Source organism: Echinops telfairi, unplaced genomic scaffold, assembly GCF_000313985.2.
Source record: "Echinops telfairi isolate 266 unplaced genomic scaffold, ASM31398v2 ScPeMD7_7458;HRSCAF=8496, whole genome shotgun sequence".
Classification (NCBI taxonomy): domain Eukaryota; kingdom Metazoa; phylum Chordata; class Mammalia; order Afrosoricida; family Tenrecidae; genus Echinops; species Echinops telfairi.
Genome location: NW_022111358.1, coordinates 11,982,762 through 11,995,888, shown reverse-complemented (window position 1 = coordinate 11,995,888; position 13,127 = coordinate 11,982,762). Strand labels below are relative to the sequence as shown.

Genomic DNA, 13,127 nt, shown 5'->3' with positions numbered 1-13,127 from the left:
CAAGGTTTCGTGAGGGAGGGGGGAGCAGAGAGGGAGGGGAAAAAGTGAGGGGCTGATACCAAGGGATCAAGTAAAAAGCAAATGTTTTGAGAATGATGAGGGAAACAAATGTATAAATGTGCTTAATACAATGGATGGATGGATTGTGATAAGAGTTGTGAGCCCCCAATAAAATGATGGGAAAAAAAACTATTCCAAATTAAAGCTGACTGAAAATACCTGATAACAAATTGCAATTTATGGTCTCTGGAACTCAGATCAGGGAACACACAAAAAGTATCAAAGATATTACTGGGCCAACTAATAAAATTGGATATGAATCAATGATTAGATAATGTATCAATGTTATCCCTGATTTAATAAATGTATTGTAGTTTACTGCCAGAGTGTTCCTTAGAGACAAGGACAATGAGACTTCCTCTCACATGCTTTGAACGTGTCAGGAGATAGCAGTCCCTGGAGGACATCACGCGTGGTAAAGTGGACGGGCAGCAGAAAAGAGGAAGGCCCACAAGGAGATGGACTGACACAGCGATGGCAACAACAGGCTCAAGAACAAGGGTGAGGACGACGCAGGACCAGGCGGTGTTTTGTCCCCTTGTGCACAGGGCCACTGTGGGCTGAAATGACGCATGGCACCTGACAACAACACTGTGGTTTCTGTTCTTATAAAACCAAATATCTGTGATTAAAGGTGCATGATGTCTAACTTACTCCCAAATGGTAGTGTGTGTGTGTGTGTGTGTGTAAGGGAGGAGATGAGAAAACATACTAATGGTAAAGCAAATGTTAACAACTGGTGACTCTGAGAACTTCATTTGAGAATGTTTTTATATTTTTATAACTGTTCTGTGACATTATATCTAATAAAAAAAGCTTTAGAAATTAGTGCGCTAAAAATGAAAAGATGAAACGATTTTACTGGCTCTTCTTGCTCATGCAGAGTACTGGGTTCTATTCCATATGTACTACATCCATGAGCTCATTTAGTCCTCAGTAATTTGCAAGGATGATATCATTCTCATCTTACATGTAGGGGAACAGAGGCACAAGAATGTACCTACTTTACCAAAGTCTCAAAGCTAGAAAGTGAGAGACCAGATGCCACTTTATGCCTCTTGCCTTCTCATTTGGGGGCAGAGGTCAAGTGCTTCAGCAGTACCCCTCTCTTTCATTTCAGGAAAGGCTAAGGGATGACGGCCGACCACTCGCTGATAAGAGCTGACCCACTCCCACCGAGTTGGTTCCACCTTACACTGACCCTAGACAGGGTCTCCAAGGCCATTAATTCTTTTGGGGAGCAGATGCCTTATCTTTCTCTTGTGGAGTGGCTGGCAGGTTTGAAGCATCATCTCTGTGGTTAGTAGTCCCAAACTTACCCAACTTAATCCCATCACTACAACCAGGGTAATATCTCCAATAATTTCCAAAGTATGGGTCAGACACTGTTTCTAGCCAGGCTTAGTATTTAAGGTATCTGGCTCCTGCTGGCGTAAGATTAAGGACAAGCACAACCGTAGGTAAAACCACAGCCGGGGCTGGGGCTGAGGGAGGGAGGGCCATGGAGATGGCTGCACAGGGAGGGACTTCCAGGACTCCCTTGGCTCAGCCGCCCTGCTTTCTGGCTCCTTTCAGCCTTCTGAGCTTTGCTATTGGACAAATACTGCCCTCGTGGCCTTTGATGGTTGGCTGCATTGAAGAGTACTTTCCTTCCCCATGCGAATATCTACTATCGGGCAGAGTTGATCCCTGTGGGTGTTCTAGACCTTGTCAACTTCCTGCTTGTCAGTGAACAACTGACACTGCACTTGGATGACATAAATATACACATACCACTTACTGAGCACTTACTATGTGCCAGGCAGTGCACCGAACACGTTCAGGGTCATAAAGCTTGTAAGTTGTCAAGCACAATTTGACCTAGATCTGGTTACATTATGCTGCCAGGCCAAATACCTTAATAGTACCTAGCATACTCTAAATTACTTCACATATATTCTCGCTAACCCTTATATCAACCCAACCTTTCAGGCAAGTTCTCTATTTTACAGAAGAGAAAACTGAGGTTTTGAGGTGGAAGGTGACTTGTCTATAAAAAACATACGGGTTAGGCACTGGGCCCTAACTGCAAGGTCAGTGACTCAGACCATTAGCCACTCCTTGGGAAAAAGGTGAGGTTGTCTGCTCCCCAAAAGAGTAAGTCTTGGAAATCCCATGCATAGATTCAATTCTGCCTCATACTGACTCTACAGGGCAGAGCAGAATAGTCTCTGTGGGATGGAAGAAGCACACCAGCGTATGCAACCACGAGGTGTCGAAGGGATCAGGTGTAAGGCATCATCAGAACAAAAAATCTTACCATAGTGAATGATGGGGGGAGTGTGGAGTGGAGATCCAAAGCCCATGAGTAGGCCACTGGAGATCCCCTTGCAGAGGGGTCTCGGGGAGGAGATGAGCCAGTCAGGGTGCGATGTAACAACGATGAGAAATACAACTTTCCTCTAGTTCCTAAATGTTTCCTCCCGGCTCCCACTACCATGACTCGAATTCGACCTTGCAAGACTGGCTAGACCAGAGGAGGTACACTGGTACAGATAGGAACTGAAAATACAGGGAATCCAGGACGGATGAGCCCTGCAGGACCAGTGGTGTGAATGGCGAAACAGGGAGGGTAAAGGGAGAATGGGTAGGAAAGAGGGAACCGATTACATGGAACTGTGTGTGACCTCCTCCCTGGGGGACAGACAACCGAAAAGTGGGTGAAGGGAGACGTCGGACAGGGCAAGATATGACAAAATACCAATTTATAAACTATCAAGGGCTCATGAGGGAGGGGGGAGCGGGGAGGGAGGGGGAAAATGAGGACCTAATGTCGGGGGTTTAAGTGGAGAGAAAATGTTTTGAGAATGATGTACAAATGCGCTTTACACAATTGATGTGTGTATGGATTGCGATAACAGTTGGATGAGCCCCTAATAAAATGTTTTTTTTAAAAAAAAGAATAGTCTCTGTGGGTTTCTGCGATTGTTAATTCATTACTGGAGTAGACAGCCTCACCTTTATCCCACTGAGCACTTGCTAGTTTCAAACTAGACGCTTGTGGTAAGCAGCCCAAATAAGTACCCGGGCAGTAATGACAGAAGGGAAACGGCCTGGAACATTTAAGAACCAGGTTCTCCATTGGCGCAGAAGAGCAAAGACACGAGGGTGGAGCATTCTGGGAGTTAGGCTTACCAAGCTGGAGTCAGAAGGCTGGCTTGTGGGCTAACAAAGGTCATGCTCACCCAGTCAGGCTGTTGTACAGCTTTGAAACAATATCCAAATATATATCCCTCATGCTTGGGGCCCTCCCGAGACTAGGAAGACCAGAGCATTTCCTTAAAGGTCACCTGGTTTGATCCCTTCAGTAATACCTCTGACTGCAGTTCAAGACCAACCTCAAAAACATCAAAGGAAAAGACAAGCAGGAAAATATACGTATTTTAAAATGCACTTGAGCAGGTCAAGGATTTGGGTACTCTTTGTTGCAGCGAAGAAGAAAAAAGTTTTTCTCAATTTTTATTTTCTAAAAATAAAAGGCTACTACTCTGAAGCTAGTTATAGCCTGTGCTGCACACCAAGGGCCCTTCTCTCCTTGTACAGCAAAGCACCCGGCCCCGGTAATGATTTAGGGGAGATTAACAAATATGTCAATGTCTATTTTCTGCTTAATTTAAAAGCGGCGTCTATAAAGATTTTTGACTTCTGAACCCTGTTCTCCTGAAAGAAAGAAGGTAAGAATGAGGAGGGGATAAAGAGTGATTATCCTATCATTGATCGTTTGTCAGGAGCATTTCTTATTCACTGGACTATTGTAAAAAGCTCAGCTCTCGATCAATCCTGTAAGCTCCCTGTACAATTAAATATCTTGGAATGGTTTTCTTTCTTTTTGAGCCAGATTGCAGGGCCTCAGGGTTTTTAGGAAAGCAAGTCGGTGTGCGTATATGCGCGCGCTTGTGTGTGTGTGTGTGTATGTGTGTGTGTCTTCAAGAACAGGCCACAGAGAGGAGAGTGTTCTCTTCTAGAACCCTACTCTAGAAGAAGGGTGACACAGGAGAAGAAAGGCTGGTTATCCCCATCCCTTCCTTTTGAAAACTTAGTTGGTAAGAAGTCTGCACAAAATCTTAGAAACCTAATCTTATAACTCATACTTTTTGATGTAAAAAATTAAATACAGATGAAGAATGACTCCTTTGATCAAATATTTCACACTGAGATGTTGCTATGTGCCAGTACTGTTCTAAAGTGCTTTTCAGCTCATTTCACCCTCACGACAAATCTGAAGGGTCTCTTATTTTACAGCTGAGAAAGCTGAGGGACAGAACAGTTAAGTAGCATACCCAAGGCCACAAAACTAGGAAATGGTGAAGAGCCCCCAATAAAATGATTAAAAAAAAAGGCAAAAGAGTAGCATTTACCCGATCACAAGGTTCTTAAGAAAGAGGGAGGAATGGAAACAGGACAGAGAAAAAGCAAATAAGCAGTGAGATAATAAGATTGCAATGGATGGGTTGAAACAAAGGATGTCTGGCTAGTTAAATGTGAGATTATTGATGTACTCTGTAAACATTCACACAATTCACAATAAAAAGGTTTTGTTTTGAAAACAAACAAGGAAATGGCAAGCTGAGAGGTGAGCCTCTCTACTCTGCCCCCTGCAGGGTTGCTCTACTACACAAGCAGGGTCGTCCGGGTGTGAGGAGGAGCCCTAGGAGCACCATGAAGAAACATAGTGCTAACACAGTGGTGGCTGTGCTCACCCAGTGGCTCCGCTCTTTTGGAGGAAGACCTGGTGGTCAACTCTGGGAAGATCCAGGCTAGGAAATCTGAGGAGCTACTTCTGCTCTGTCCTATGGGGTTGTTATGAGTCGAAAGAGACGCATGACACCTAACAGAACAGCAATAACCTGGCTCCCTGGGCAAGGTTTAGGGTCCACAGCAGCCTGCCCGGCTGTTTCCAGAGGCAATGAAGAGTCATAGCCTTCTCCCTGGGGCCAGAGCCACCGATAAGCAAGCAGAGGGACACTCCTGTAATGCCCCCACAAAACAGTACTGAAGGAGGGCAGGAAGAGGCTAGCCCCACTTCACTCTACAGAGCAGGCTACCCGAGGGAGACCGACTTTCAAAGCTCTAACTGAAAAGCAGCTGAGCAAGCTGGACCCGCTCTGCCCAGCCAAACGTACTAGGTGACCTTGCAGAAACCCTTCCTTTTCTGGGATCAGTCTCATCCATGGCATGATCCTACCCTCGTAAACAAAGCAAATCTCTTATTAAACAACAACAACAAACACCTGAACATTAAAAAAAAAGTTATACTAAGACGCCACTGTAAATTTCAACCCAATTTTAACTTTTCTGGGCCTGTATTTCTTTTCTTAAGAAAAGCAATTTGCTGTGATTGGTTAAATACTTAAGATGTTAGAGATAAGAACTAGACCACCATAACCCACAAAGCTCCTGAATATCTCAGGTATAAGAACATACCTACATACTTCAACCACCAGACTGAAAAATCAGCATGAAAAAGGCTGGAATCTTATTAAGATTCAGAGTACAAGCCTAAATAGCTGTTTAAAAGATCTATGTAATCACATTTTCTATGTTGAAAGAAATCTCTCTATACAGATAGTAAGATAAGGTGTTAAAAAAAAAACAAACATTGCAAAACTATTTCTATATCCACAACAGGTGTGCTTTCTTTACACAAAAGCGGTTTTTTTTGTTTTTTTTTTTTTAAACTGCGTAAATCAGATTCTGTTTTAAATGCCTTAAGGGGGCTATTTAGAAGGAACCCTGCAGTGAATCCTTTGGTAAAGCAAATAATCCTTTTGTAATGGGAATCATTTCTCCCAATGTATCTAGTTTTTTTCTGAAAATCCCATTTTCATATATCTGCTTTTCTTCAAAGGGGGCCATACCTATCTAAATACAACTCCATTTGCATATTGATTTTAACAGCTATCCTCTCAAGGGATGTTTAACCCTAACGTTCCTTGCAATGGTGTCAGCACACTTCGGTTCACATTTAAAAAGTCCTTAGTTAAGACCAGGGCTTTCCAAATACAAGTAAACAAACAACCCTCTTTAACCCTGGCTTCACACATGCACATATACCCATGAGTCAGGAAACAGACAGAACTTTCTAGATTCTGGTGGTAACGTGCCCTGTAAGTCTATTTTCTTTCCCTAATGTGTTCTCCCTGAGTTTGGCAGGTTAAGGACCATAGATCTGGGACAGCTGGGGTCAAGTGGGAAGAGAGGTTGTTAGTTGTATTCTGTTAACAGCCTAGAGTCAAGGGCAAGCTCTGTCCACTGTAACCAAGGGTCCACCAGGATTTTGCAGCCTAACAGAATCGAGTGTCACTGTTTTCTGGATGGAGGCAAGTCCGGGGCAATCGAATGAATGGATCTGATGAAAATGAAAAGGAGCCCTGGTGGCATACTGGGCACCGCACCATCTGCAAGGCCGGCAGATTGAATCCACCAGTTGCTCTCAAGAAGAAAGATGAGGCCAACTAGATGCTCCCTCAAAGATTTAGTCTTGGAAACCCGCAGGGGGCAGTTCTACTCTGTTCTATAGGAATCTGTGGGTTTCGGTGTCCCCCCAAATGCTGTCAATACTGTACTGCAACTTCACCAAGCAGAGTCAATGTGATGGAGGTGAAGGCAAGATCTTGTAGAATCCGCTCCACAATATAGAAGCTATGCTGTTTCTCACGGGCCTATGTTCACACTACAGAACCCAGTGTTGGTGGCCACACTGCCGGTGAGGGACACTCCTGTATAACAGGTGCCAGGGTGAGTTGCCATTTCTAAGGATGGATATTAGAATGGCTGTCTTTCCCAGTTGCTATGTTCTGCCTCTCACAAGCAAGCCCTTTGGCTCTTTACAGCTTACCACACAAAGACCTCTGCCAGAAAAGTGGTTTACCCAGAGGCCCCTGAACCCGGGAACCGTTTATGTCCTGTCATGATGCCTGCTAAAGAGAAGATATCCCTTAAGGTTTTACAGACACAGTTATACTCTACAGTCCTCTAGCTGCACCTTGGGGTGACTCAGGCTAGAGGAAGGAAGGGCGCTGGCTGAGATGTAAAAGCCTAGAGCAGAAGTTCCTTCTACAGAGTGAACCAATTTGTAAAGCCAACCAAGAGTGGTAGGGACCTAACTACCTATGCCCGAGCCCACTGAGCCCCAGGTCTGAGAATCCAGGGTCAGAGCTGGTCACGACTTGCAAGGCCCCGGAATCTGTATTCACTTCATTCACTTTTCCTTCTATGGTAGCTCTCCCTGTTATCTCTCCTAGGAACAAATGTCTGCACAACTTGTATATTTTGTAATTCACCACCTTCCTATTCAAACTAACCATATAACAGATAAAAGGCCATTAAAAAAATAAGAAGGAAATTAATTCTTCCAAATTACACAAAGTTTAAGAAAAGGGGGAGATGAAGCTAGCTGTTCAGAAATTAGATATTGTTCATTAACTTCAGAAATGAACGTCACATGGAATTTGGACCCAGTCCGTGGGTGCGTACTGGCTTGTCCTGCTGACCTGCGAGCAAGTGTCCCAGCATAGAGGCTGGCAGCTAGAGATCAGGAGCACAGGATAACATTCCCTACTGAAGGTTTCTCCTAAATCAGCTGCCTCTCAGGGGAATTGCCTGTAGCCCACAAAGGAACAGGTCCTTGTGTGATTGAGATCCGTGTTGGGATTGAGCTGAAAGGAAGTCGGAGGCAGAGTGGAATGGAGAGAGGAGGAGGAGTCCATTCTGAGCCCTGACTCTGCGTGTATGTTGGATAACTGCTGAAACCTTTCTTTTTGCTTCAATTTCCCAATATCGAATTAAGGTCATTTTCACCTACTTTCTGAGAAAAACATCTGGTCAGCTTCCGGTTTTGAGCATTGTAAAAGGAGCCAAACTGATGTTCTTGGAGCTCAGTACATAGGGGGGACGCCAGATCCGCTGTTGCAGCTGTGACTGGGTGGGTGCTCCTGGTCTCTCCGACACAGCAACCTCCCTGAGAGAAGCCAAGTCCTCTGCTTCCTTGATACTGCCTGTCCTCTACTGCCCACCCAGCAGTGGGCTTGGCCCAGAGGATGTGCCAACTCAAGCTTGGCCACCTGCTTCTAATGATCAAGGCAGTGATGACAGCCCTTACGCCTGTAAGATTCAAAGCAAATGCGTATTCACCTGGCCCTCACATTAACTCTGAGGGGCTCGATCTCCATGTTGCTCAGAGAAGTTAAAGCATTTACCAGCAAGCACCACAACTAAGACGTGGACACCGTGGTCCTCCAGACCCACCGCTCTGGCTCCCAAGCTGCCCTGGGCCAGCACCTGCTTCACATCGAACGGAGGAAGGATCCTTTCTCTAGAGCCATTTTAGCCAAGGTTAAATAAATAAATACAGTTTTCTTCAATGCAAACAGGAAATTGATAATGAGATGATTTGTAACAAATGATTAAACGGCCACCACTTGGGCTTCCCCTCCCTCTCGCCTTCCGGGGCTCTCCAGGTGACAAGGCGGTGGGTGAAAGTGGAAGCGGGATGGCTTTCCCCCAGGAGAAGCAGCTCCAGCCCCACACCCCTCGCCACCCAGTCGTTGTACAAACAGATGTCATCGAGGCGCCCTCTTGCTAACACCCAGTTCCTCTGAAGGGGTGATAACAGCCACTGGGGGGTTAAAAAGAGGCAGTGAACCCCCAGTAATGAGCAGGAATTCAGCAGGCAGTGTAAGATAAATGGCGCTCTCTCGCCCCTGCTAGAGTCAGCAGGAACTGCGGCCCTGCGGCTTGTTTGTGGCAAATGGAGTGCGCGAAATATCAAAGGGCAGTGATCCAGAAGAAGACCGACTTTGACAAATTTTAAATTGGCCAGAAAGAAAACGAGCAGAAAAAAAAAAAAAAAAAGAAAATTATGCAATTCCCTGTGTCCTGCAATTGTTGCATTGCTGCCTTTGTACAGAATTAGTGGCACGGACAGCAGCAACGATCGCTGGGTGCTGGGAGCAATTATGAGCCATCTAAGCGAGATGCTTATCAATGGCTGAAGCTTTTAGAGCCCGCGCTCTGTACAGTTGTAAGTAACTTGCTCTTGAGCCGCAGTTACTTTAATTAAAGTGTATGGGGTTGGTCAGAAGTAATTATCTTGTTTGGAGAAGAAAGAAGAAGGGAAAAAAAACCACCTCAACAATTCCCGTGGCAATAGATTTTAGAAACAATGTTGCCAATTCCTTGTTGCCTGTGTGCATTTCCTATAAAAGGATCAGGTTGTGGTGAGTTACAATAATTGGTGGTTACATTAGGTGGTTATGTAATGGCAAACAATGGGACACAAACAGGGTTTATTTTGACCCAAAGGTCCATCTGTGGCAGGCAGGGAACCCTGAGCAGGCAACATTCCCAAACCTACCGGCTCTTTAGGCGGTGCGCAGAGTCCACAAATAGTATTATGGTACTTAGTATTTGGAACCTAAGTGAGTGTGTATCTCTTTTCACTCCTTCACGGAGTTTTGCTATCTCTCTATTCTGTTAGAAAACCACAATCAAGCCAACTAACCAACAAACAATCTCCAGTCATCATCTTTACTAGCACAGCAAGAGGAGGAGCCTGGGCAGAAAACCAGCGTTCACAAAGGACAGGAGTCGCACTCGACCCTCGCCTCAACTCTCGGGTCTTCTCTTACACTCCCATCACCAGTGCCTTCCAAACGCTCCCCAAATAAGCAACCGCGTAAAGGCAGGAAGCAGCGAGCAGGGCTGTGCCCAGAGCAACCACTGCAGGGATTTCGAGCCCCACAGCGCACACCTAGCGCCATTTCTCCAGCACCAGGACAAGCCCAGCGCACTGCCTGGGCAGGGCTGTGCCTCCAGCGTCCCCATCTCAGCCCTCAGGAGGGGTGGCTGTCCAGGGCACACACAGAGAGAGGACATGTTTTAGTCAAGCCTATTCTCTGCTTGATTAGGCCGCCCCCAAGAGCAACTTCTAGCTAATCATTCTTTATTAGGGCATCCACAATCCTAGAAAGATGGACAATTTGAACTATAAGGAATTATCAGAAGAAAAATCAGGTGACTTTTGCTTTTGGGGGCCCACTTCACTTCTAGAACACACACTATTCTATTCTACCAGGATTCTTACCACACAGAAGACAGTAAATAAAGATTATCATGAATTTGATCAAATGCTTCAGTGCCTCCTCCCCTGGCCTATGAATGCACTCATTACAAATCAGTTGAATGGCTCATTGATTTGCCAGGAGGATAAGCAGACATACCCAATCGCTCAGCCAAGTGGATGTAGACTGGGTCCACCCGACGCATGGTTTTCACCAAATCCTTTTTGCGGAATTTGATTTCTACTGTCCCTTCTGGCTCCAGAACTGATCCCCTGGATCAGAAAGAAAGAAAACAAAACAACACAAAAACAGAGACATGTTAAAGGAAAGAGACAACATAATGAAGCCAGTTATAATTTGTGGATCAGGAACTAGATCCATTATGTTTTGTAACACCCTCCCGCAGCCTCCACACATTTCACTGAGAGAGAGAAGCAGGCAGTGAGATATGAGAGAGGTCTGGCAAAAAAAATATCAAAATAATTCTCATTACCACACAGGTCAACTTCTATCACAAAGGGAGAAGAATATAGATTTCACCACCTAGCGCTGTCAAAGGTGACAGGAATCACACTGCTTTCTATGGGGTCTGGGGATAGAATGGGGGTGATGTAGGCATAGTGGCAGGGAACAACCTCCAGCAATTAAGACTGTACAATGAGGGGTCAAGGCTGATCAGTCCTACACCACAAGCACAGCTGTCAGTCTTCTGGTAGACTCTGACCAAACACAATAGGCAAAGCCAAGTTGTAGGTAAAACACTCTGGCTACTGCTGTGGAAATGATCAAAGTGCAAAGTATTTTAAGGATTACTTCTCCTTCTGGTTTTTTTTCTTCTTCTTTAATTTTCACCCTAATTTATTCACGAAGGATTGCTTCTATGTGTATTAATGATGATGTTCTACTACCAGAACCAAATGCGTTCTTTAAACTTAAAAAAAATTAATTGTAGCCAATGCTTATTATGGGTATGGTCCTATTGTAAGAGTTTACATTGACATCCTCACACGAATCCTGCAAGATAATGCACGATTATTACCCCAATTTACAGGTAAGAAAACAAATATAGGAAGTAAGTGTGCCTAATAAGTGGCAGAGCTGGATTTCCAACTAGCCTGGTTCCAAATTCTGCAGAAGAATTCTCTGTGATCTGTCAATGAAGACTAGGTTTATCGCCAGTTAACCAATTGCTATCTGCCTATCAGGGTAGAAGTATGTTTCATAGGGGTTTTAATAGCAGAATGTTTGGAAGGAGATTCCCAGGGCCTTCTTCCTGCCCCTGGGTAGATCTGAACCACCAATATTTCTGTTAGCAGCCGTGCTAGCAACTCACAAGGCTAGGTTAGGACTTAGAAGAAAAATAAACTCCCAAGTGCAGAATGCGAGCTTAGTGATCAACAGTAAACTACTGAGCCTTCCCAAGCAGCTTTTGGAGGCAATGGAAGGCTGAGTATTTTGGGGAAAATAAAGAAACAAATACTTAATACTGTGGAAGGATGTAAGAAACAGCGCAGAATTTATAAATATGCTGTTAACTTTATCTACTTAAAGGGGTGAAAAGAGCTTATGAATGAACACGGGCTGCTCCCTTCTGGCTCTTTGTTCCCTGGGCCCTGCAAATCCTATAGTTTGCAAGCCTCCTGGAGGCTCAGAGTAAGACACTGCTCTCCTCGGGATGGGAGAGCCTTGGTTTGGACCCTACGAAAGGTGGGCTGTAATGACCACCCAACTCCCTCCAGACTTGCAGTAGCAGCCCAGGGAGAGTAAGAGACTGCTCAGAGTCTCCTAACAATTCAGTCTTTTACACTCCAACTACTTGAAGCTCCCTCTGCCACAGAACTAAGAAAGAGATCGTTAATCTCTCATAAGCAAGAAAGGGTGTGTGTGTGTGGAGTGGGGTAGGGGTAGGGGGTGACACGAGTATAAAGGTGCATGGAAGAGAGAACTTCCTGGTAAGAGAATCTGGGTGGGAAATCACATTGAGCGCCCGACTCCAGACTGATTTCCTTCTCATGCCAGCAGATACGATGCAGAAAGTCTCTTTTCCTGATCTTGTAGTCCTCTGGGAATGGACAGACTCAAATAAAGTTCTCTTGGTTATAATATCCTCTTTGAGGAAGCCAACAGCGTGAAGGCCCCTGGAGGTAGTGAGTAGGAGGAAAGGAGTGCTACCTGCTTTCTCGGTCAGCGTACATCTCCATGTGCCGAGGGTTGATGGTGGAGTCGATTACAACCCAGGAACCTCCCCGCAGCTCAGCTTGGGGAGGAATGTAAACCATCACAGGCTGGGAGCACTCTCGCAAACCGTCCACAATGTAGGCACCAAACTTCAGCACTTGATCATACATATCTACAAAGAATAATGGCATTAGAAATCTCAATGTGCCTTCACACCTCACACTACACACAGAAAACAATCTCACTGTGGTAAACTGTGCCTGCATGCTGAGGCTCCTCAAGGCCAGAGGTGACAGATCTAAAGGTTCCAGCCACCCCGATTGTGGCACTTTGAAGACTTAAGGGATTGGTGTCTCCACCAGCCATTCAAGATGCCAGGGGATGTTCAAAAGCACCAGGGAGCAATGGGGAACTAAGTAGCTTTCTAACAAGACACAGTGTACCATCTTCACCCTATCTTTGAGATTCCATTTTATTTTGCGCCCTGAATCTCTGTACTCAGGTTTCACCACATTAATTCACAGTCGCTCTACAAACGTTGAGTATTCATGCCAATATGTGATCTCTCCCACTACATTAAGTTTTCTGATAGAAGAAACTTTTAACTCCTTTCAATTCCTCTCATGATACTTAGCATATGATGAGCTCTTAAAATGTGCTGCTAGAAGGACATTGGGCCTCCATTCAAATACTCCCTCAATGCAAGAATATTTTCTTCTATTAAATTGGCATTCTATGATGCTCACCTTCCCGACACAACCGCTGAAGACAAAGCGGGTGAATAAGCAA

At 45.0% G+C, this 13,127-nt stretch overlaps 1 protein-coding gene across 9 annotated transcripts in view; it reads right to left on the bottom strand.

The window, feature by feature from the left end:
* Positions 1-13,127, bottom strand: part of ACACA (acetyl-CoA carboxylase alpha) — a 332,267-nt gene that overhangs the window by 17,569 nt on the left and 301,571 nt on the right. For all 9 annotated transcript variants that reach the window (XM_045299999.1, XM_045299998.1, XM_045300000.1 and 6 more), the window contains 2 exons: positions 12,333-12,510; positions 10,320-10,432 (listed from right to left, as the gene is read on the bottom strand). In XM_045299999.1, the coding sequence (XP_045155934.1) occupies positions 10,320-10,432; positions 12,333-12,510 (291 nt within the window). The remainder of the gene's footprint in view (positions 1-10,319; positions 10,433-12,332; positions 12,511-13,127) is intronic.